This window comes from Rhinolophus sinicus, chromosome 16, assembly GCF_057876585.1.
Source record: "Rhinolophus sinicus isolate RSI-liver-muscle chromosome 16, RSI-T2T, whole genome shotgun sequence".
Classification (NCBI taxonomy): domain Eukaryota; kingdom Metazoa; phylum Chordata; class Mammalia; order Chiroptera; family Rhinolophidae; genus Rhinolophus; species Rhinolophus sinicus.
In genome coordinates, this window is record NC_142516.1 from 34,538,756 (window position 1) to 34,565,280 (window position 26,525).

Sequence of the window (26,525 nt, forward strand, 5' to 3'; positions counted from 1 at the left end):
CCTCCGTGTCTTGCCATAGGAGGAGGTTTGAATAGAAAGCAAGATTCTAGCAGTAGTATCAGGGAAGAGTAATTAAAGGTGCTGGTTATTCCAAGCTGTGACTTTCACTTCCATGAGAAATTAGGTAAGTTTAATCATTAAAAATGCATTATTTCTTGACATTCCTCAAAATATCATGATTTATAAGAACTCGCCTACGTGTATTTTAGTAAATAAAAATATACACAGTGAATCAGTCAGTACAGTTCATTTGTGATTATCCCACCACCAATGGTTTATTTGCTCATTTAAATGTCATGAAACATTACAAAATGCTGTTCTCATTTCTTCCCTCTCCATATCTTCCTCATCCTCACTAGTGAATTTGTTATCTAGTGCATGGACCTCACAGACTTTGTAGGTCAATGACTGATGCTACAGAAAAGTTCTTGATGGCTCATTTAGTTCAATTCCAGTCTACTATATTGAGGGTAGGAGGAAACGTGTGGATCACCCACTCTTCTGAATATGATCCTACTTTTCCTGCCAAGTGAATCAGTAGAAATAATCATTTATTTGAGTGGAATTGTTCATGCTGTCTGATAATACATGCCAGTAGGCAATCTGATGACATCACCACAGAAAAAGCTGTGACATTGACACTGCTCAAACAGGAACATTACTAAATGTTTCCATCTCCTAATATCTCTTTATTATATGCAGGTGGAAATCGATTGAGTCAATTACATTCCACTGATCTGAAAAAATATGTATGTTGCAGATCTTTTCAACTGTTTTAGACCCTGGGTGTGTAATAATCAATAAATTTTCACCTATATACCGCTTTGTACTTAGTAAATACCCACTGAACACTTGTAGAATTGAAAGATCCTCACCCCAGATCTTACCAAAATCTTGTATCAAAGGCCAGTCATATATATATGAAACAATTCCTGAGTGATATATATATATATAAAAAGAAAAAAAAAACATAATTATATCTGTCAGGGTCCAACCAGGAAAACAAACCACTCTGGGTATGTAAAATAGAAGGAATTTAATTCCTTATGTAGATGATAGAAGCTGAGAGCAGCAACACGCATGGTGATGCAGCCTAAGAATGGCAACAGCAGGGAGTTGCTACCTCTGTGAGACTGAAGGAATACAAAGCAAGGTCACAGCATTACCTGAGTCCAAGGTCAAGGTCACAGGAGGCAATAAAAATCATGGCAGCCCAGGCAGGTCCTGGAGACATGGGAGAGATGCAGTTTTTATGGGGGATGCTGCCCAAGGCAAGGAGGGAAGGAGAAAGTAGCCTGGTTCCCCACTTCTTTCCTCCCCCACTATCTCACACCAGTGCCTCCCATTAGCCAAACGCTGCTGGAAGACAACTGATGGAGATGCCTAGGAAATGCAGGCCACAGGGTAAACCTCCCAGAAATACAGAGCAGAGTAGGGGAAAGGCAAGGAATGGCTCTCAGATGGCCCAAGTCTAGCACAATGATGGAGTGTTAGCTTACTTAATACTAACACTGAGTCCAAAATAAATTCAGGAAAACATTTTGTTGCTCCTGACACATTCTATTGTGAGGCTCAATACATTTTTCTATGTCACAGTATACTTATATATATGTACACATATCAGGACGACTCAGAGAAGTCACCAGCGAGCTTATAGACAAAATTGGGAAGAGGGGCGTTTGAAATGGCATCCAGTAATTTTACAGTTATTTCTCTCCAGTGTTGATTAAACAATCATAAAGGATCACTCTGCACACGTGTGATGCTGTTGGAATCATTACCCTGAATCCAAGTCAGCTAACTACTTGATCTTCATTCCCTTTAGGAGAAAGCTAAGTTGTCAGGCCTGGGAAACTGGAAGCCTACAGAATACACAGTTCCCACCAACCCATTTTGCCCAGCCTCTTTACCAGTTCTGCAAGCCTATGGTGTCTGGCTTGTGGCTAGACCACAATTCTGAGGCACTTGGCAGACGGGGGCCGTGCCAGGCTGACTTCACCGGGATGATATCAGAGCTGGGGCTGGCTTGCTAGTGTCAACATGCTGATGTCAAAGCCAGCCCACTCTTCCAACCTGCTCGGTCTGTTGGCTGAAACAATTGGCCAACATTAAGCCAGGGACTAAAGACCAAAGGATTATTTAAGGCCCCAGTAGGCTAGTTTTCCAGTACCAGCTGCTCCAAGTAAGCATTTTAGATCATGTCACATACAGTGAGGCAAGATTTGGGAGTCAGACAGATGCAGCTTCAAATCCCAGTTCTTTTGCTTATTAGCCATATGGCACTGGGCAACTCAAGTCTTTCCTCTATAAAATGGGAAGAATGAGGTTGGGATTAAGGACAAAGGGCACAGGTAAGCCCAGTACTCTGTGTAACATACAGTTTGTGTTCAACCAATGACATTATTGTAAGTGTGAATATTTAGTACCAATTAATCACTAATAATACTGAAAATCCATGAAGGAGGTAGTTTTGCAAGATGAAAAATTTCCCAGCCACTAAAATAAAATTATAGCATAAAGAGTCAATCAGTTGCACATGTATGTTTAATTGTTGTGTGCTTTCCTTGCTTGAGACAAAAGTGCAACCCAGGCTGCTTACCTGGTAGCTGACACTCGAGGCCGTGCTTCCCAGACTCACGGGCAGTGAATCTGTCCACTACGTCAACAGCCCCTGCAAAGGAGCACTGCAAACTGGGTCAGTAAATAGGAAGTCATTAGCCATATCATTACCCTTGATTTCATTGTTACTGAGAAAAACCAGTCCTAAATATTTTTCACTTTGGATGTGTAGATTATACTGTGCTGGCTGTAAATGACATGGAAACACTAATATTTGCTATAGTAAAAAATTGGAGACTGTGAGTTTCTAAGGAGATCCCTATTTGATTAGTGCTTCGTTCTCTATCTCTTAAATCTAAACATTTCTCTTCCCTTCTCCCTTTCTTATTCCTTAGCTTCTCTGCTCCTCCTCTTGGTATTTCTTCCTTCCCCTGTCTGCTCTCACACACATGGACCGTTCACCACGAAACAAGACACATTTAATTATTTGTAGCAAAGCATTCACCAGGCCGTCTAAAAAAACATGTGCTATATCCAAGTAATTATTTTAAGAATTTTGTTATTTCAAAATTTGAGAGATCTGCACATGAGAAGAGTCCAAAAACGAGGCAACTGCTTTTCTTTCAGGGAGTATGTTGACATATTCTGCAAATAATTTCCAAAACACTATGTGATTTTAGAAGTTGTTTCTCTATCTAGACAATGTGTGTGGCTTGAAAATCACATTTGTGCAGTATGTTTTCTTAGAACAGCCCGCCAGGTGACCAGAAATAAAAAGCATGTCCTTAAAAATTACCTCCTCCGACGCCTATCTCCCCCAATCGAGGGGGTTCAGTGCATTCCAACTTTACATTTTTTGCTCTAACGTCCTGTGTGGCCTTGCTCAGTTTAGATTTGAACCCAGTTCAAAAAAGCACAAGTCCAGGAAAGGATTGTGCAAGAGCACCATGTTTATGCTGTGCTGTACATTCTTAACAATTCTAGCCATTTAATCCATAAATATCAATCTAAATTTTATGAGCTTACCAATCAACTTCTCGGCAAATATTACAAATTTAAAGGCAAAAATAGAGAAAATACTAAATAGAGCAATGTTTTTTTAAAAAGTTTATATAGGACAATGAACACAAGTGCATCGATCAAATCCGTGAAGCAAACATGTGTGGGGTGTCTACTTTGGGCATTGCATTGTTGTTAGGTGGTCAGAAGAACATGAAAATGAGCAAGCCTCTAGGCCCGCCCTCAGAAACACCATATTATAGTACTAAGGGCTTTATCTTCCAAGGCTTTATCACATCTGACTTCAAGCTATCTAGTCAATAAGAAAATCATTGCACAGTCTCTACCCAAAGGTGTAAAGAAGTTAATCGGCTTATGAACTGATTAAATCTGTTCCAAATTATCCTACTAAGATTTAAGAGTAGGTAAGAGAAGAGTATTTTTATTAAATAATTCCTCAAATTTCCCTATATTTATCAGTAGAACTGTTATCATAGTAACGATAAAACCTAACATATTGACTAGTTACTGTGTGGTTGGCACTGGCCACACACATAAGCATGTAACATACAATAACTTCCTTAGTTCTCAAAATAGTCCTTGAGATGGGGTACCAGTTATCTATTGCTACACAGCTTACTAGCTTAACCTTAGGGGCATAAAAGAATAAGCATTTTTCTGTGCTCACAGATTCTGTGGATCAGGAAATCAGACGGAGAGGACTTGTTTTTACACTACAGTGTCTGAGACCTTGGCCGGGAAGACTTAAACAGCTGGAGGTGGCCTGACCAACTACCTGTGGGCTGGAATCACCTGGATGCTTCTTCCCACATGTCTGAGTCCTGGCCTGGGATGATTTGAAGGCTGGACTCAGGTAGAACTATGGATTGGGGCACATATTCATATGGCCTCTTTCCATGTAGCATAAAGATCCTCACAACATGGCAGCCTCAAAGTCCTTGAACTTCTTACATGGCAGCTCCAGATTCCAAGAGCAGTATTCCAATGAGTAAGGTAGACGCTAGATCACCTTGTATGACCCAGCCTTGGTCATTGCTTCCATCATATTCTATTGGTCAGAGCAGTCATAAGCTTGCTCAGAGTCAAGGAGAGGGTGGGATATAGGCCGTCCTCTGGAAGGAAGGAGTGTGAAAGTATTTGAGGTCACATTTTAAAAATGCTACAGATTGGCCTTATTACCTATATTCTATGGATAAGAGAACTAAGGCATGAAGATGCAAAGTAACTGTCCAAGATTGCATATTGAGTAGGAGGCAGAGGCAAGATATAAACCCCACCCACCTGGCTCAAGAGCCCTTGTTCCCTACAAGCTAGGCGGCCTCTAAATCTAGCCTTGCAATTCCTTCAACAAATGTTTTGTGAGAATTTGCTATGTGCTGCTCTCTCCTCAATGCCCAGTGGATATTGCTCTGAACAAAGTAAAGAAATGCCCTTTTCTTAGCATAGTAACGTTCTATTTGTAGGAGACAGATAATAGACAAACATATAATATGCCAAATGAGGAGGGCTAATTTAAAAATAGTCATGGCTAATTTAAAAATAGTCATGACTAGTTACTTGATTGTGTCATTTCATGTTATTTCATGTAGGATGGTCATGAACTATCTCTGTGAAGATGTGACGTTGACCAGATTCAAATAATAATATAATCCATCATGTAAATTTCTAAAGGAATAGCATTCAAGGCAAGCAATAACATTGTGCACACCAAAACCTTGATGGAGAAAGCAAGGAAGAAGAAGAAAGTTTAGGTCCACCAACACCAGAGGGAACAGCAACAGCAAAAGCCCAGAGTCAGAAGCTTGCTTGCCAAATACATGCACCAACATGGCAGCCTAAAGAAGACTGTGTCACTGAGAGGAGATGAGATCCGAGAGATACTAGACAGCCAGATCCTATACAACCTCGTGGGTCATTGTAAGGACTCAGGCTTTTACCTGGAATGAGTTGGGAATCATTGAAGGATTTTGAGCAGAGAAGTTCTATGATTTGAATAAACTACTAGAAACAAAAGTGTAGGCAGGGACCAGTTAGGAAGTTTGTGTAATAGTTTACGCCAAACATGGGATGGCAGTGGTGAAGGTGGTGGAAAATGCAAAGGTCATCGATCAAGTTTGAAAATAAATCTTATCCTAAAGATTTGCTCATGGAACTTGGAGAGAAATGGAAAACTCAAGAATCTCGTTAAAGTCTTGTCACGAGCAACCAAGAGAACGGAGCTGTTACTTGCTGAGATGGAGAAAAGGTGGCGGATAAGCAAGTTTGAGGAAAACTGAAGTACTGGCTTCTGTTTTTGACATGTTATATTGACAATGACTATTGGACTTTCACGTGGAAATGCTAAGGAAGCAGAGAAGCAAGTCTGGAGCTAAGGGGGATAGCCTGCCTCCAAACCTTCCAGTCGTTTTCCCCTCCTTTTGTTCTTCCTTTCCAGTCGGTCACTAAGCATTGTTAATTTCACCTTGAAATATATCTTACTCACCTGCCCTTCTTTCTACATTCACTGCCCACTCCATATGGCATAAGACTCTTCACACTTGGTTATAACCTCATCTTAAGCAGTATTTTTTTCCCTTCCTCTTGTCAATAAATCCTAACAACTGCTAGTAGATATATCTTCTTAAAGCTCTGATATCCTGTTACTCATCTACCCAGAAACTTCCACGAGCATCCAAGTTTCCTTATCAATGCTTTTCAAACTCTAATGTGCAGAAGAAATCACTGGCAATGGTCATAATCAGATAATTAAGTTCACAAACTTTCTATCCACTGTGTGCTTACACGGTGGAAAGTTCGCGAACTTAATTGTCCGACTTTCATAAGCGCTGATTTCCAGGAGCTACTACCAGAGAATCTTCTTCTGCAGGTCCAGGAATCTGTATTCATGAAATAACCAAGGGGAGCTTGATTCATTCAGGTTTGCGGTAACTGTTGTAGCAGATAGTGTCTGTGTGGGGAGTTTTCTCACCTCAGTGTAGCTGTGATTCTGAAGAACAAGGACTGTCTCACATTCAGTCTGAGTTTCCTTACCTAGAGTGGAACAGCGCAGGCACACAGCAGATGGACAGTGACAAAAAGAGTCAGATTACAAAACTTTAAGAATTTCAAAAGCTGACTTTGAATCCCTGTAGCATTTACCGTAGTATGTGCTCACAGTTCTTAGAAAAATGAATCCTCTCTTCTGGGGTTTGATTTAATTAATCAGTATGCTTATAATGCTAGAAGCCCAACTTCAGTGAAATAATTCATGACCTGAACCCCATTTCCAAATGTGCACTTTCCGGTGGGATGACCATATCCCCCTCAGCAAACAGACCTGTAGGACCCAGACATTGAGTCAGAGCAATTTCTAAGGCAGACGTGGAATAAATCATTCTATTTGTGCCCAACTCTCTGTCATGCGGGATGTCATGCGGGGTCTCTGGTCCCAATCTCCACATAAGAATGCAGGGTATGGTGAGGCCAAAAGGAACACCAACGGAGCCATAGATAGGGGAGCCATACAGCTATATTCTTACTGGTGGCCGGGTTGGAGACACAGGAAGCAGGAGCCACATGATCCGCAATCTGCCGTCCGCTTCTCTGCCAACCAACTCCACTTGCTAACTGCAATCCATGCTTGCTAGCTTAGCCACAGCAGTTATATCAGTGGCTAATGGCTAACTGGTAACAGCAGATGGCCAACTAGTCACAGCTGACGGCCATCTACTACCCAAGCCAGCACCTTTCTATGTGAGGCCGAGAGCCTGGAAACTGCTCTCTGGGACTCTGTCCCCACATCTCTTTCCACTTTAAGGTTTTTATCAAATTACATTTAGTTAACTATTTTTAAATAACTTAATTTTCTACTAGTTACTGAACACTTAATCCTAATATATAGGTAATATTTGTTATCCACATTTTACAGATTAAGAAACTTGAATGTCAGGGAGGTTAACTAACTTGCATAATACAGTCCAATTTACCCCTGGAAAAGCTAGGATTCCAATTCTGTCCCCAGTGCCTGTCTCCATAACCTCTGTGTGCACTGCCTCTTCTGGGAAAGTCCCCACCTAGTAACTATCCCATTTCTATGAAAATTCCCTGCAAAGTTTCCTTTTACTCACTTTTCCCATTCTCCCCTCATGTTCTCTCTCAAGTCACTATAATCAACTTTCGTCCACCATTTTTTTCATCAAGGTCACTAATGACCATACTCTTGCTCTACCCAGTAGTCACTGCTCAGTTCCCATCTCATCTGACTCTTTGGCACCGTGGGACGTGACTGAGCACACTTCTTTTCAAAGTACTTTTTTATTTGACTTCACACTCTCCTGTTCCCCATTGTACTCACTAGTGGCTCCTTCTCTCTGTAAACTCACTCCTTATGTGTTCTCATCCAGTGTCTTAATTCTAAAATACATCCTTTGATTTGATATTTTCAATCCCAGTCTTTCTCTAATTTCCATGTGCATATATTCACTTGGTTGTTCAATGAGCATCAAAAATTTATCTTACTCCAAGAGCACTTCTGACTTCCCACCCCAAAAACATGGTCAGATTTGATCGGAAAGTCAGCATAGAGCGTGGAGCACTCCAAAGGCAATGGGAGAGGGAAATTTTGGGCCCCCAACACCATGCTTGGACATTGGTGGGGCGTGATGTGAGCAATTAGGCATAAATAGAACCATGAGCTTTGTTTATGGAGAGTAGTTCCATGACTCACTGCCACAAAACACGAGTTCTCATTGAGCTTGTTACATTATGTCCAGGAAACTTCCCTACACGTAACAGAAGATGAATATTTTATTCAGAAACATCTGTTTGAAACTGATTCCAAAGATGGGCATTGAGGAGAAGGAGGGATAAAAGGGGACCAGCTAAGTGACCAGCTAAGTGACTCCAGAGGCTGATCGTACCATATAATTCACCAATACAGATATTATATAATACACGTATGATGATACAATGTCAATCTCATGGTCTTAGAAATTGTAATAGAGACTGGCCTCATAGGAAATGCAACTGGACCAACCAAAAGGAAGTGAGGTGCCTCTTTCCATCTTCCAGGGAAGCACATGGTTACCCATAGCTTCACTTTTTATCCCCTGGGGACCACATGCTCTTCCTCAGTTCTATTTCTCTCTGCTCCTCTATGCGGCTAAACTTGCTATTTGCACATGGCCCACCTTGTCAACCAGCTCCCAATGAGTCCCCATGTTTCAGTCCAGTCTCTGTGTCTCTTGGTTCAAATCTCAAAGACAGAAATCTGATTGGTTGCTAGACACCAATAGGTTGGCTGACCTAGAGTCAGATGCTTTTGTCTGTGGCCAGTGAGAGTGGGACTGTGTTTTTCAAACATGAGCCCAGGTGTTACCCAGTGAAAAGGATTATTTTATAGTAAATTCCAACCTACTGCATATTTTGCAATTGCAAATAACAAAGGAGAAAGTCCTGATTAAAACTCCCTGGTAATAAACTTTACATATTATGATTAGTAAAAATTAAATAAATAGGAATCAAATACAATGGAATAAAAGCACTGAGGTTTATAAAAGGGGGAAAGAGCACTGGAATGAAAGACAAAGAAAAGAAAAGGTGGAAAGCAAGAGGAAAAGAACACACTTTACCAAATGATGTGTCTCCCCGAGTCTGTGTGTGCATTTAAGACCAGTAGATCAGTAGGAAAAGGACAAGTCGAGGAGGGAAGAAAAGGGAAAATATTAGTTGGATTATAGCCAGTTTCCCAGCTCTAGACATCTGGAGCCAAGACAAGAAAAGGTAAGGCGCTGTCCTTGCTGCAGCAGCTCTTGCCTCCTGGGGACTGGTTACGCGGGATATTTACATTAAATTAACGTGGCTGGCTATGGCTGTGTTCAGCACTTGGATACGCGGTTAAATAATCAGTGTGGTTTGGCTGCTGGTTTCTTTACTGTGGTTAAATAATTGGTGTTGTCTTGGTTGCTAGCTACTTAAAAAATGTATATGTGCACTTGTTTCTCTTTTTTTCCTTCTCTCTTGAGCAATTTTGACAAGCCTTGGCAGAAAAGTGGCTGGTCAGCTTTTAAAGGGATGTTTTTTCCTGTTGTCATTTATACTTCCCCCAGATGCTTTTCCAAGATATGAGACTCTTAGAGACTTTTCTTCCTGGGACCTGGGCTAAGTGCTCTATGTTAGGAAGCAATTCAATGCACTTATTTGGTTTGTAGCGAAGAGATAAGGCTGTGCCTAAGGGCATCTGAGGTGTTTCAGAAATGGGCCCATTCTCCCAGTGATGATTCACGAGGTTCTCAGATTCACGAAGAACAGGAGAATGGGGAAAGGAAATTATGGTGGCCATTGGATGAAACAGCCCTATGTGCAGGCATTTCCCCCTGTGTTATTATTCATTGCTAGACTTCTAAAACCTAGAATGGTCCTTGATACATAGTAGGTGCTCAATATCTGTAGAATGAAGGATAGTAAGAGTGAAAATTCATAATTCAGGACGGACATAACTTCTATTCCAGAAAGTTGCTTCATTTAGCCATTTTGTTGATTGGTTTAACAATTGTCAAACTACGGCAAATTGCTCTGCTGGGACCCTAGGGAACCCTCTCCTCCCAGACGGCTCTGGCCATTCTCATATCCCCAAACCTACCACTGACTCCAGGCAAATGCTGATCAGGGCAATTAATCCTCTTTCAACAGTAAACTGACCAGGACAGCTGAGTCAGGGGGTAGCACAAGTCCAGGGACAAGCTTCCACCTGACGCACACAGCAAATACCAATGACATATGTATATAAATCGTGGATGAAGGAAAAGTCTTCAACTACTGCTCAGAAACCACAAGGTTCTCAGGGTTTCATGGGATCAGGAGCCCAATGCTATAAGTTTGAAGTGGGATACAGAGAGGAACATGGTATTTCCGCCTGGGAAGGTTGTGAGCAAAGAGCAAGGTTCTGTTCCTCAAATATGTCTCATAAACACGAGCATAATTTCATCCCTAGTAGAAATCCAGAACATACATTTTATGTCCATCATTCAGTAGTGACTCAGTTAAAATACTTTAAGGTGTATTCACCCCCCCCCCCACACACACACACATCTATCTAGGATGGGGAGGGGGAGAGTTACCATGATTTTAAAGGAATGTTGGAAGGGTTCTTCAGAATTCATTGATCTTGCTATTCTAGCAGGAAGTTTTATTTCCCTTTATAAAAGGTATTCTTTAACACCTTTTTTTTTTTTTTTTTTTTTTTTTTTTTTTACAGTTACTGATAAAGTAGAGGAAAACTGTCAGGGAAGGCAAACGTTTAATCAGTCATCTTGGCACTGTGGTGGATTCTATGGAAGTGAGGTGAGGTGACGGCCAAGGATGACGAGCTGGGAAGGTCACTTTCTGGGTGTTCTCACTTATTAGTTGGTGATGTTGGATCACTTAACCTTCTTGAACTTAAATGTCTTCAATCTTTACCTTATTAATTTTCTGTAGACTTAGTACTGTTTGTCTTGCCATAATAAGAGAAATTAAAATTAAAGCTAAAATGAGACAAAATTTTCACCTATCAGTTTGGCAAAGATCCAAAAGTTTAATAATATGTTGTGTTGGGCGTGATGTGAGGAGATAAACACTGTCATACACTGACACAACTTCTGTGGAGAGCAATTGACCTATCATAGGTAGACAAAACAACCGATCTATCAGAATTTGAAACATGCCTCCTATATGACTCAGTAATTCCACTTCTAAAAATGTATCCTCTAGCTGTATTAAAGTATCTGTGAAATGACAAATATGCAAACTTATTCATTGCAACATAGTAATAATGAAAGATTGAAATTTAATAATAAATCAAGAAAGGACTGGTTAAATAACTTATGAAATATCCAAAATGTAATACTATGCACTCATCAAAAGGATAAGCAAGTAAAATATGTCAGTACCTTATGAAGTCATATGGAACAGTGCCCAAAATACATATTATTTAGTGAAAAAACGAAGATCATTGTTATATGTATCTGGGAATGCATACAAGAAATTGATAACAGTGGTTGAGGAAAGTGAGTGCCTGAGTACAAAGGTGAGTGGAGGCTTTTGGGACACCACGAACTTCTTAAAAGCTGTGTGTTCTGTACTACAGTTGACCCTTGAACAATACAGGAGTTAGGGGTGCTGACACCCCCACACAGTCAAAAATCTGTTTATAACTTTTGACTCCCTAAAAACTTAACTACTAAACCAACTGTTGACCAGAAGCCTTACCAATAACATAAACAATTGCTTAATGCATATTTTGTACGTTATGTGGATTATATACTTTATTCACAGAATAAAGAAAGCTAGAGAAATACTGTTGTTAAGAAAATCATAAGGTAGAGAAAGCACATTTTCAGTACAGTAAGTATTGATTTGAAAAAAAGTCACATATAAGTGGACTTGTTTAGTTCAAACCTGTGTTGTTTAAGGGTCAACTATATATGCATGTATTTCCCATTCAAAAATAAATTTTAAAAATTTTTAAATAAATTAACCTACAAATCAAAAAAAGAAAAAATGTGAAATGGGTTTTGGTAATTAAATGTATGTCCATGCATGAAGCAAAGGTCTATAGCCTCAGGCCATCTATCACAAATATTGGAACAGAATGCTGACCCAAGGGAGAGCTCAATAAATATTTCTGGGATGGATAACTGACTATATGAATGATTATATCAATATAAATGGTTAATCACTTGGAGGGATTAGATCCAAATGGCATATATGGCCTCACTTTATTTTTTTACTAGACAAAAAAAAATACTAAATATGGAAGCTTTAAGTAATGAAGCTATAAATGAAATGACTCAACTTAAGGTCCTTTCTTGATTAAAAAAGAGTGTTTTCAGGAGGCTTTCAGGGCAGTCAAATTATTCTGTATGAGACTATAATGGTGAATACATGACATTCCACATGTATCAAAACTCATGGAATGTATAACACAAAGAATGAACCCTAATGTAAACTACGGATTTTAGTTAATAATAATGTATCAATACTGGTTCATTGATTCTAACAAATGTACCACACTATTTAAAGATGTAAATAATAAGGGAAATTGTGCAGGGGGAGAAGGAGAAGGGTATGTGGAAACTACTTTCCAACCAATTTTTCTGTAAACCTGAAAGTATTTTTAAAAAATGAAGTCTATTAATAAAACAACAAAAAAAGAAGAACAAAGTTGGAAGACCAAATAAAATTACTTAAGCTTCCTGGCACATATAGCAGGCACTCAATAAATACCAACTGAATCAAATTCAGTGAAAAATGAACAGGTATGTGTGAAAGCAGATTTAAAATGTAGGAAGAGGGAAGAGTGTGAAGACTGATGTGTTTGATAAAGTCCTGGGGTACACATTTCATTAAAAGGAATTAGATAACTTGTAATTCTCATCAGTCAGTAAGATCATAAATTTTAAGAAAAACATGTGTAAGTAATTCTAATGTTTTCCCCAAATTGTTTGAGAAGTAACCATAACACTTACACATTATAATAGCTTGTTGATAGCTATTTTTGTTGGTGATAGCTTTTCCCTTTCTTTCCTTCCTTCCTTCCTTCCTTCCTTCCTTCCTTCCTTCCTTCCTTCCTTCCTTCTTTCTTTCTTTCTTTCTTTCTTTCTTTCTTTCTTTCTTTCTTTCATGTTTTTTTGAAGCCTATTATCTTCACATAGATCCCTACAAGATACAAAAGAGATTTTTAAAGACAATTCGTAAGTTCTCTTACAAATTATTCTATTTTTATTTAAAGAACAGTTTATCCAGATTTATGAAATAGTTACGAAAAAGTTTTTTGGTTTTTTTTTCAACAGAGAAAAACTAGATTTTGACATAAGGCCGGGCATAGCTTTGAAACTTCTACAATACCCACTGTAGAATTGGGCCCAATTAACTTAAGGTGTTATATCCAAATGTACACAAGTTTCTAACTTGAAAGTTTACTCTTTGTAGAAAACCACTGCTGCAAGCCGTAGAGCTTAAAGCTGGTTGTGCCTCAAATGGTCTATATAGAAATTTGCTATTTGGCTTTCAATCTCCATTTCATTAATATCTCTTTTTCATGGATTATGAACATCAAATTTCCTGAGAACTGAAGCTTCTACTGATTTTGTGGGATTTCCTTTTCTTATTGGATTTTGAAAGCCAGCCAGGATGTTGATCTCCTGAGGCCCAAAGCAATGGTGTGGGGCACACTTTCTGCTCCTTAGAGAACAGCTGCTCTGTCTGCTCCTGTGCATGTCAGCAAAAGTGAAGTTGTGCTCTCATTTTGCATCCTGGAGTTATTAACAACATTCTTTGAAGAATCACAAATTTATTTCTTACATTTTTATTAATCTTCACATAGTGGTAAATCCTTAAATTCCTGCACCTACCAACTTATTTATCTTTAAAACCAAACAGAATAGCTACAAGTAACACATAACACAGAGCTTCTCCAACTATCTGTGGTGAAAAACCAGATTATGGTTTCCATCTAATACAGCTAAGTACTTCTTTGTAAAACAGAATAAAAAATAAATTGCTAGAAAAATTAAATGATACCTACAAAATAGAAGCCCCCAATTCTTATTAGATTCAACAGACATAAAATTACTCTTCCATATTACTATAAAAGTATCCAAATACTCATGCCCACGTTCTCATGGGCCACCGAAGAACAGTCCATGGACCAGCACGAACCCACAGTACAGGTCAGTGCAGGGGGTGCCTTTTTTTCTGATGACTCCCTTCACGGAGCATCCTGTCTCTCACTCCTAAGGTACATGGGCACACAACACACACCAAATGACGTTCCAGGATTTTGCCTAGAACTCTGTTGGGAAAAAAGTAATTATTTCTATGGGGATTGCTAGAATATACAAAGCATTCACATTTTAGGCAGTCTATTTTGGTGCTACAGTGATATGTCATTGTTTTCTAATTTCCTTTCACCTGCCTACTCATTAATTAAACATATTTTCACTCATTTTTTGGCATTTGAATTTACACTTTTGTGTATTGTCTATTCACATCTTTCTCTCATTTTCTCCAGGCTATCTTTTCCTTGTAAGTTTATAAGAGCTCTTTGCTTATTAGAAAACTAGTCTTTTGTCATCTACTTTATATTCTCGTCAGATCTGTTACGTCTATTACCTTCGCCTCTGGTATATTTTCCAAACACAACTCCTTAATTTTTCATGTAGTCAAACTAGTAGGTTTTTCTTCCATATTTTCTGATTTTCCAGTCATGTTTTTAAGGGTCTTCCTAAATTCTAGATTATATATGTCATATTCTAGATTTTCTTACATGAATTTTTATATTTAAGTTTTCATCTGAAATTTATGTTTATATTTCCTTTTGAATGAATGGTCAGTTTTGCCAGCATCATTTATTTAAGAGGCCATACTTTTCCCACTGATTGAATCATAACCTTTGTGAAGTTAATATATGTCAAAGGTTACGGTTTAGTCAGACTTAATTAACATGGAATATTATTTTATATTTTAAAACTTCAGAATTTTACCATATTCTTTACCCTCTCAGGGTCTCTGTTCTCTTTTCTGTAGTATAAATGATTTGGGCGAGTTCTGAGTTGACTCACTGATTTAGAAGACAAGGAGTAAGTTTTGTTTTTTTATTAACCTGACTCACCAAATATTTTATTGACTGCCTGTGACTGCCCATCAGTTCGATATGGGATGTGAAGAAAAAGGAAGAGTCTTTGACCCAAGTCGTTGGATATGATGAAAAGTGTATGTAATTATCTACTACTGCATAAAAACTTAATGGCTTAAAACAACTTTCTTTGTTATTTCTCATGATTCTTTGAGTTGACTGGGCTAAGCTGTACTGTTCTTGCATGAGGCAAAACCAGAACTAGGATCAAGTGGGTGAAGTGTCTAGGGTACAGAATTTAAGGAGGCACTCGATTTTTTTTCAATTTATTTTTTAATTTTTAAAAATTTATTTTTCAATTACTGTTGTCATACAAGATTATATTAGTTTTGGGTGTAGAAAACAACATAGTTTCAGGTGTAGATTAGACATTTATATACCTCACAAAGTGATAACCCCAATAAGTCTGACAATGTACACATCTGACACTGTACATAGTTATTACAATATTATTGACTATATTCCCTATGCTGTACTTTACATCCCCATGACTATTTTTTTTCAATTAAGGTTGACATTCAATATTATTTTATATTAGTTTCAGATGTACTGCATAATGGTTAGACATTTATGTAATTTATAAGGTGATCCCCCCAATAAGTCCAGTACCCACCTGACACTATATATAGTTTTCGCAATATTATTGACTATATTCCCCATACTGTACTTTACATCCCTGTGACTATTTTGTAACTACAAATTTGTACTTCTTATTCCTTCATCTTTTTCACCCAGTCCCCCAACCCCCTTCCCATCTAGCAACCATCAGGGTGTTCTCTGTACCTATGAGTCTGTTTCTGTGCTGTTTGTTCTTTAGGTTCTACATATAAGTGAGATCACATAATATTTGTCTTTCTCAATCTGACTATTTCACTTAGCATAATACCATCTAGGTCCATCCTTGCTATCACAAATGGTAAGCTTTCATTCTTTTTTATGGCAGAGTATTTTCCACTATGCATATGTACCACAGTTTCTTTATCCATTTGTCCATTGATGGGCATTTCAAATGCTTCCATATCTTGGCTATTGTAAATGGTGCTGCAGTGAACATACAAGTGCATATATCTTTTTGAAATAATGTTTTGGATATCTTTGGATAAATGCCCAGAAGTGGAACTGAGGCGTCATAAGGTAGTTCTGTAGGAGGCATTCACTCTTGAGATCCCTGAAGCACCCCTATGAGAGTGTTACCTTACATTTTATATACCTAGATACCTCACTCACCTTACCCTATTTGACCCTGACTCTGAATTAGGCTGTCTCTTATGTGCTTTCCATCAGATGGCAACTGGAGCTGGAGTCATCTAAAGGTTCCAGTGGGCTGGAAATTCAAGATGACTTCTTCACTCACATGTCTGGTGCCTTCTTTACTCACAAAGCTGGGAGCTGACCAGGCATCTTTCTCTCTCCATGTATCCTTTCCACATGGCAAGCTTGGCCTTCCTCACAGCATGGCAATCTCAAGGTGATCAAATTTCTTACATAGTGACGGGCTTCTCCAGAGCAAACACACCAAGAGGCCCAGGTAGAAGTGGCAAGGCTTCTTCTGACCTAGCCTGAAAGCCCCAAAGTGTCAGTCACTATCATTGTATTCTGTTGGTCAAATCACTAAGACCTGCTCCAGATTTAAGGGGAAGGGAATTAGACTCTGCCTCTTGACCTGAGTAGCATGGATATAAAGGGAGGAAGTAAACTGACGGAGAACAATTTTGGAGAATACCTACCATAGAAAGACCAGGAAACAAACAGGTTTGGGAGGGGGGTGAGAAATCAGAAGTGCTCTTAGGGCAAGTTAAGTTTGTGATGCTCATTGAACAACCAAGTGAAATCAGAGAAAGACTGGGCTTGAAACATATGAAATTCGGAGATGTAATTTAGAATCAAGGCACTGGATGGGATCACCTAAAGAGTCAATTTAGTGAGAAAGAGCCACCAGGGAATATAATGGGAAACAGGGGAGTGTGAAGCCAAATAAAAAAGCGCTTTGTAAAGAAGAGATGATCAGTAGTCATGTCCCATGGGGCCAAAAGATCAGAGAAGATGAGGACTGAGAAGTGATCATTGAGTAGAGCAAGATTCAGTCATTAATGACGATGAAAAAAAAATGGTAGGATGAAACTTAATTATAGTGAATTGAGGAGGGAGTGGAAAAATTGAGTGAAAGCAAGTTTTTCAAGGGATTTTCATGGAAATGGGATAGTTATTACTGCGCAGGGCCTTGGGGTCTAAGAAGAGTTTGTTTTTGTTTTGTTTTTTTGTTTGTTTTAAGATAGGGGAAAGTACAGCCTACCACAAGTGGATAAGAATGAATGGTATAGCAGAAAGAGAGCTGAGGCAGCAGAGGAATAACTAATTGTGAAGCAAAGTCTTGAGTAGCTAAGAAGTGGCAGCACTGAGACAGGTGAACTGGAAAGACAGGAGGTGTTGTTGGTCAGGGAAATAACATTTGAATTAGAGATTCTGAATTGGAGATTTTCAAGATGACCTAATTATGGTAATGCCAAGGTCTAGGGCAAGATTATGAGTTGATGGTGAGTCAAGGAGCTGAGAAACGGAGGTTGTCATGAATGGTAAGAGTAGTCAGTAGAGAAAAACAGCCAGCGAGTCAGATGCCGACACTGTGAGGTAGTGCACATCTGAGAAAATGAAGCCTGAATGTCTAAAGGCATCTGTGGTGGCCCTGTCAACGGAGCTGAGATAGAATTGTGTTTTCCAGCATTCCTCTCCCTGTGTGGTTCTGTTAGTGTTGGCCCCAAGAGAAATTTCGCACCAGATTTGGAGGAGGAAGTAAAGCAGCAGCCACATTATTTTTCTCCTGTGAAGGTGATGGAGAAGCAGTGTGGTAGCTTGCACCAGTCCTTCCTGATTAAAAGTTCCCCTTGGTTGGGAAGGGCCAGCACCTGGGCCTGAGCTTCCTCAGTTCCCTCCAGCTCTCTTCCTTCAGCTTCTCTAAGTCCTGGACAAAGCGCCTGTCAGCTCCATAGTAAAGGATGTCAGCTTCCCCTGTGGGTCACTCCCTGTGGCACTGAAGATGGAAGTGATGAGGGAGATACCAGTTCCAGTTCATCACAACAGGTGCTAGTTTTCCTCACGGGTTCCAGTTGTCCCAACTTTCCTTTCCAACTGCCTGTGTGACAGAACCACAGTGAATTAAGCTTAATACTAGAGGCAAAAGCAACTGACTGTACTGTCTGCCGCCCCAGCTCCCACAGTTATGGGAGGTCCTCTCCATAAGAAATCCTTCATCTATCTTACTCATAGACTTCTGTGGTCACTCTCTGGCTGATATAGCATCCGCTGTATGTGATGGACTGACCTCTGCTCTGCTTCCAGAATGGTGCTGGGTATGTACCATCCTTGAGAGGATTGAAGAAATAGCCACTCAATTCATTTTCTGTCTTCAGTGGTTCCCCTAAGGAATCCTAGTTGATAAAGGCTATAGATGGAGGAAAAGTCACTAGGTGACTTTTAGGGATGCTGACAGCATGCTGTTCAAGAAAATTAGAGATTTCCAGGGAGGAGGGAAGAGAATGCTTTGAAAGTGAGAACAAGGGAGGAATGAGAAACCCGTGTACCCCACTTCAAGGTCTGGGAGGATGTGGGTTGTGGAAGGAAAATCAGCCAGGACTGAAGAGTGGAGGCTGTGCCTACAAGGGCCAGCTGGTTGTTTGTTTGCTTGTTTTCAGCTTTATTGAGGTATAATTGACATATAACATTGTATAAGTGTACGATGTGACAATTTGGTAAACATACATCGTGGAATGTGTACCACGATAAGGTTAGTTAACAGACCGTTGACCTCACATAATTATCATTTTGTTGTTATGGTGAGAAGATTAAAGCTTTAGTCTCACAGCAACTTTCAAGCATACAATACAGTATTGTTAACTATAGTCACCACGCTGTGTATTAGATCCCTGGAACTTGTTCATCTTATAACTGAAAGTTTGTATCCTTTGATCAACATCTCCTCATTTCTCCATACCCTCAGTCCCTGGCAACCACCATTCTGCTCTGTTTCTATGAATTCAGTCTTTAGACTCCACATATAAGTGAGCTCATACAGTATTTGTCTTTTCTCTGTCTGACTGAGTTCACTTAGCATAATGCCCTCAAGGGCTATCTCTGTTAACACAAATGGCAAGATTTCCATCTTTTTTATGGCTGAATAATATTCCATTGTGTATATATTTATTTATTTATTTTTATAATTCTTTGTACATTGATGGACATTTAGGTTGTTTCCATATTTTGGCTATTCTGAATAATACTGCAATGAACATGGGAGTGTAGATATTTCTTCAACACAATGATTTCATCTCTTTTGGATATATATCCAGAAGTGGGATTGCTGGATTATATGGTAGTTCTATGTTAATTTTTTGAGAAACCTCCATACTATTTTCATTATGACTGTACCAATTTATATTCCCACCATCAGTGCACCAGGGTTCCCTATTCTCCACATCCTCGCCAGCATTTATCTTTTTGCTTTTTAGATGACAGCCATTCTAACAACTGTGAGGTGATACTTCATTGTGGTTTTGATTTGTATTTCCCTGATGATTAATGCTGTTGAGCACCTTTTCATGTATTGGTTGAGCATTTGTATGCTGTTTTTGGGAAAATGTCTATTTAAATCCTCTGTCCATTTTTAAATTGGATTGTTTTGCTATTGAGTTGTATGAGTTCCTTATATTTTTTTTGGAAATCAATCCCTTATCATATATGTGGTCTGCAAATATTTTCTTCCATTCTGTAGGTTCTAGCTGGGTTTTAATTAGAGCAAGAAAGTGAAGATCCAGCTCAGAAAGCAGGTTGAGGATACGGGAGATTTTGCTGAGAACAGATTAAGAGCTCCAGTGAAAGTGGGTTGTGTTTTTTTTTTGTTTTTTTTTTGTCTGTGTGTGGGATTTTATAATGGGAATTAAGTCAGTTTAAGAGATGTACAGAGTGATGTGGGGATTAATGTCTGGTTGATGAGGGATGGTTTGGAGGTCTGGTGGCTATCAGTGAAAACCTGGATGTGACGCATGGTGGTACTCATGGTCTCTGGGACTTATGGGGAAGGGGGCTCATTTGTTCTCCTATCTCATGATAGCCTCCTTCTCAGGCTTATGTCAAGCACCTGATAGCCCAGTAGGCCTGACATTTCATGAGACTAGGGTGCTGAGGTGTCCCCGGAGCAAGCAAAGCTCCTGGCCCTCCCTTAAATCCTACTGAGAGCTGTATCAAGCAAGACCAGGGGCAAGTTTTACAAATAACAACGAAGAAAAAAATGTGGTCCTCTAGAGTTGTGGTTCTCAAAGTTTGGTCCCCAGACAAGCATGCCCATAAACTTTTTAGAAATGCATATTCTTGGGCCCCACTAGTCCTCCTGCATCAGGAACTCCAGGATTGGGCCCTGCAGTCTGGGTGTTGAACAAGGCCAGCAGGCAAGGCTCATGCTCACTAGCGTTTGAGGCCCACTATTCTAAAGGAACTCAGCAAATATCAGCTTAAAGATGCAGCTGAATGTTGACCTTGTTCTTATGAGCCTAAAATCACAGAGCATTAAAGATAAAAGGACTTTTTCAAGTGTCTAGTCTGGCCTTGAACTTTACATATGAAGGATCCAAGTCACAGAGAAGGAGTGTGACTTGTCTAAGCCCTTCTGGCAGGACTGAGATTATAACTCCAAATAACAGAAAAAGAAACCAAAACTACCCAGAGCCTGGGAAACAGTTGTTTAGATGGGCCACACAGTTGCAGCCTTTCTATTTTTTTCAACAGATTGATATTGTATATGTGTTTTCTACGACTCAAGTCAGAGGACACACACACACACACACACACACACACACACACACACACACACAGATCTGCCTTACTTCAACCTGGTTCTTTTAAGGTTTATTTTGTTTTGTTTTGGAGATTGCAGAGGTGCAGCTTCCTAAAGCAGACCCTGCGCCTCAGAGGAATGCAGCAGCCTGGGAGGGAACAGGAGGCTTTTCTGTAGCCTGGTAAGTCTGCTGGGGCTCTGTTCTCATTTTTGCCATTTCAAATTCACTTGGCCTTCGGGGAGAGGCGGACAGCCGAACTCTGTGCGCGCTGGAGCCCCGGCTCCCTCTGCTTCTGGAGAGGAGATTTAGCCTTAATTTTTGTGACACATGGAGTTGATAGTCTCTCCACGGAAAGGGGAGGAAAAAAGCGCCAGTTTTTGACAGGCCACAGACGCCCGGTGCCTCTGGCGGTCGACCTCTGCGTTGCGCCGCATATTAAGGTAGTTCGCAAACTCCCGCGCCTGGATTGTGGAGGGAGCTGTACCAGCGTGGCTTCCTTTAAACCGTGCGAGGGATTGAAACGTACACTTCAATAGAAACCTTGGTGCATGCCAGTTTATCCCCTTCCTTTATGTTGTGACTGCGGCCAGATGGTACTGCTCAACATTCCTAAAGCTTTTTAATGCTATTATTATTTTTTCATCACCGATCGTGTTAGTAACTTACAGTCTTAAAAAACTAATTTGGTTGAATGGATTTCTGTCTTGCATTGACAAAGATGCCTGGCTCCACGACCATACCTGCCAGATCTGCAAATAGGGACAGGGAGTGTGTGGGGGGTGGGGGGGAGGTAGGGTAAAGGGAGGAAGGCAGGCCCGGGGTTGTAAATATCTCATCAGCATCTTCCTAAAATGTGTGCCTCCTTCTTGTGCGCGTTTGGGTTGGGTTTCTTTTCTTTTTTTAAGTTTCAATGCCCCACATTAAATTCTCTTATTCCCTCTCCTCCTATGATGATCCGGACACAAAGACGGGGAACTCGAAAAACAAACCGAATTCTGAACCCAGTCGAAGGCACAGATGGAAGCCAGGGAGAATTAACGCAACTACCAAAAAAAAAAAAAAAAAAGTTAAAAGAACCAAACAAAAAGGCCCGTGGCCGAGCCGGATGCAAACAGCTGCCCCTAAGCCCTGCCCGCTGTTTCTGAGCGCGAGCTGAGTCTCCATATCCGAGCCTCCTTAAGAGTAGGAGGAGCTCCCAGGCCTCTGTCAGGCTCCTTAAGCCCTTCCTTTCAAGCCCTGAATGCCTGAATGTGAGCTGCCCACCACCCTCTCCGCCCTCCCCCACTCCGCAACCTCACTCCAGCAGCCCGTAAAAAAAAAAAAAAAAAAAAAAAGTTTCAACAACAACAGGCAGGACCAATAGCATCTCGAAAAGCCGGGAAAGGGGGCAGAGCAAAGAGCAAAAGAGAGTGGAGAAAGGAGAAAGCGGGCAGGCTTGTAGAGCGCGGGGCCGGGGTTCGGCGAGCCGGAGGAGCGTTGCTAATGTTTTTGTTTGTTTGCTTTTCCATGCATGCATAATGAGGGGGCACCGCGGCACCACGCGGGGGCTCCCGGCCCACTTTTGTATTTAAAGCTTCGCTGCGAGCGAATCCGCAGCCGGGCTCAGCGGATCCGCTCCCCGGGCTCCTTGTCTGTCACCCGAGAAGCCGCCGCCGAGGGAAGCCCGGGAGCCGCTCTCAGGCCGCGCCGAGTTTCTTGTTCTCCTCGCGCAGCCCGGAAAGGGTTCCTCGGTGCTCCGCCGAGGCCCGGGTCGTCGCGGGCGGAGGGGGAGGGGACGCGGGCGGCCGGGCCGCGGGAAGGCGGGCAGCGCACGCACGCGAGCCAGGAAGCGGCGCGATGCGAGAGCCGGCGGCGGCAGCGGCGGCGGCGCGGCGCTGAGCCCAGGAGGAAGGAGTCGCCGCAGCGGCACAACGGATCTGCAGGCGCGGAGCAAAATGCACCCGCGGCGCCCCGCGGTCCTGCAGCGCCGCCGCGGCCCCGCGGCCCGCAGCCCCCCGGGGCGGCAGTGAGCGCCTCCCGCCACTGCCGGGGGCCGACCGGAGGTGCTCTGCGGCTGTGCATTTCTAGGAAGCCACCGCAGCCCAAGCGAGAGTCGACCTTCTGCAAGCAGCGGGGCACCAGCCTGCGGCGCGCATGGATTTATGAAAACACTCATGCAAGAAGTTGGCAGGACTGGGGCAAACTTTTCCACCCGCTCCGCGTCCGCCGCTCCCCGCGCCTCGTCTCCTCTCCCCTCCTCGCCCGGCGGCCGCCGCTGCCCGCGATGGTGGCAGGGCTGCTGGGCGGCGGCGGCGGGGCCCGCGGGGGGACCGTGCCGGGCGCCTGGCTGTGCCTGATGGTGCTGCTGCAGCTGCTGGGCTCGGCGCCGCGGGGCTCGGGGCTGGCGCACGGCCGCCGCCTCATCTGCTGGCAGGCGCTGCTGCAGTGCCAGGGGGAGCCGGAGTGCAGCTACGCCTACAACCAGTACGCCGAGGCGTGCGCGCCCGTGCTGGCGCAGCGCGGCGGGGGCGACCCGCCGGGGGCCGCCGCTGCCTTCTCGGCCTCCGCCGCTTCCTTCTCGTCGCGCTGGCGCTGCCCGAGCCACTGCATCTCGGCCCTCATTCAGCTCAACCACACGCGCCGCGGGCCCGCCCTGGAGGACTGTGACTGCGCGCAGGACGAGAACTGCAAGTCCACCAAGCGCGCCATTGAGCCGTGCCTGCCCCGGACCAGCGGCGGCGGCGCGGGCGGCCCGGGCGCAGGCGGAGTCATGGGCTGCACCGAAGCCCGGCGACGCTGCGACCGCGACAGCCGCTGCAACCTGGCGCTCAGCCGCTACCTGACTTACTGCGGCAAGCTCTTCAACGGGCTGCGCTGCACCGATGAGTGTCGCACAGTCATTGAGGACATGTTGGCTGTGCCCAAGGCGGCACTGCTCAACGACTGCGTGTGCGACGGCCTCGAACGGCCCATCTGCGAGTCGGTCAAGGAGAACATGGCCCGCCTGTGCTTTGGCGCGGAGCTAGGCAACGGCCCGGGCAGCAGCGGCTCAGACGGGGGTCTGGACGAGTACTACGACGAGGAGTACGACGAGGAGCAGCGCGCCGGGGGAGCGGGCGGGGAGCAGGCGCTGGACGACGACGACGGCGTCCCGCACCCACCGCGCCCGGGCGGCGGCGCTGCTGCGGCGGGCGGCCGCGGGGACCTGCCCTATGGACCCGGGCGCAGGAGCGGCGACGGCGGTGGCCGCTCGGCCCCCCGAGGCACCTGGACCCCGCTCGCCTCCATCTTGCTGCTGCTGCTCCCGCTGCTGTTTTAGCCCTCTCGCCCCCCGCCGTCGGCGGCGGGAGGGCCCGCGCCTGGACACCTGTGGCTTGGGGACAGAGGGGATGGCTGGGGATAGTTGCCAAAACGTTTTCAAAGTAGACTCTGCCTAGCCGGTCACCCCGCCACGACTCTTGGCACTTTCCCCGTCTCCTCTCCCGAGCATGATTTCTTGGACAGCCTCCCCTGTGCCCATTCCAGGCTCCAGAAATTCCCAACTCGTCTGCCCTGCAGAAACTGGCCTCGCTCTAGAATTCGAGACACCTAGCGTGGAATGGGAATGGGGGAACAGAAACGTAGTCCTGGACTCCGAAGAGGATGCTGACCGGTGGGGCCTTAACGGTTTCAAGAGACTGGGATTGGAGCAGGGGGTTCGAAGGGGAATTTATATTTGCAACAAGTCTGTCTGTTTATGAGCATTTTTCCTGGGGAGGGAGGGAAGGGCCGGTATCGACTTTTATTGTGGCCAGTGAGGACACTGCAATCGTAAGTAATCAGAGAAGTCCCACTTACCTGTTCATTCGTTTACTCTTGGTACCAGCGCCCTGAATTCTGTTTTTTGGGGGGAGAGGTGTGGGTGGGAAGAGGTTAATATTCCTGACTTAGTTTTGGATAACTTTGAGCCCTTGCCCTTAATTTCATTTCCACCACTCGGATCTCTTAGCACATTTCTTAGGATTAAGGGTTAAAAAATGCTGATCTAAAGAGTTGCTAAGTGGCATTGAACAATGCAAGTTTGTATTAAATGAGCTCTGCACTGCCATCTATGAAAGCCTCTTCATGATGTTTGTTTTCTTGTCATTTTTGTTCTTTACATCAAGAAACTATATGTACAAATATGCAGAGAACGTATATTGCTTCTGCTTTTATCAGGGTGCTAAACCCTGGTACTTCTTATATAAAGTGTATTAAAACTGGGGTTTGTTACCAGTTGCTGTACTTTGTATATAGAATTTTTATAAATTGTATGCTTCAGAAATAATTTATTTTTAAAAAGAAATTAAAATGTTTAAATCTGCATCCATGTTACACCTTTCCTCCTTGAAATGTACGGAATCAGTTTGTCACCAGGGATGCAAACCCACAGTCCATTGTGAAGTGTGCTCTATCTAGAACAGTTAAAATGTACAGTGTATTTTATAGACCTGAAGTTAACATTCTTATTTTCAAGAGAATTTATGGACATTGTAGAAATGTATAAATACATTTCCAAACTGCCTTAAACATTGTATTTTTATAGACATTCTTTAAAAAAAAGTCTTATGTTTTAAGTAACTATGGCTTTGTGTATTTTTTGATTATTTGTTTTATTAAAATGTACATCAGTAAAGAGTTTTAAATAATGAATATGGTGTAGTTACTTTTCCAGTTACATTGCGGTTAACCCAATAATGGGTGAGGAGGGGTGTGGAGGGGCCACTGGGAATCTATCAACCATCAACTGAAATTAAAATGCAGTACAAGACAAGAAATGAGGGCTATTATTTCTGCCTTTAATTTAATGAATAATTAGACATCTGTAAATGAGGCAGCTAAAAAAATATAATTGACTGACCTCCATTGCTTTTTATGATTGTGGAGAGAATTCACAAAATAGCATCTCCTCTATAATTTGGGGATAACCCAGACATCTCTCCTCCCCCTTTTCCAGTGGGACCCCCTCTCCCCCCTGCCAAACACACCTCCAGGAGTGTCCTCTAGGCTACTAGACATTCTCATACAATCAAACATGCCAATAACATCTGTTACCAATAGGTCTTAGGAAACCTGCAAGACTCAATACTTCAAAGTCATTTTCACACTTTTGGTGAAAAAGTACAAAATTTTGTTACAAAACATTCAGGAGAGGGAAAGTAAACACACTGGGGAGAGGAACAATTACCAGAACTTGTAATATTGTTGTGAGGAGTTGTTTAGCAGTGGGCTGAAGGCTGGGTTCCTGCCAGAGCTACTGATCTACACTCAGACGCCCTTAGATAAATAATTACACTCTTAAGCTGTGTCGAGTGCTGATACACTTGACCTTGTAAATAGAAATGTTTGCAGTAGGAATAAACTCCGGCATTGGAAAATCTTTTAAACATTAACACAAAAGAGAGCGCTCTGTCCTCTGGGGATTTAAGTCTGAACCTCGCCAAGCTAGGCACTTGCAAGGGGGAAAAAAA

At 42.5% G+C, this 26,525-nt stretch overlaps 1 protein-coding gene and 1 long non-coding RNA gene across 4 annotated transcripts in view; one reads left to right on the forward strand and one right to left on the reverse strand.

Moving 5' to 3' along the window:
• LOC141571141 (uncharacterized) overlaps positions 1 to 26,525 on the reverse strand; it is a 466,720-nt gene that overhangs the window by 46,563 nt on the left and 393,632 nt on the right. The window lies entirely within an intron of this gene.
• Positions 22,468 to 25,707, forward strand: GAS1 (growth arrest specific 1). Its single transcript, XM_019734007.3, has one exon. It carries the CDS (start codon positions 22,568 to 22,570, stop codon positions 24,353 to 24,355), a length of 1,788 nt encoding a protein of 595 aa, XP_019589566.3. The 5' UTR covers positions 22,468 to 22,567; the 3' UTR covers positions 24,356 to 25,707.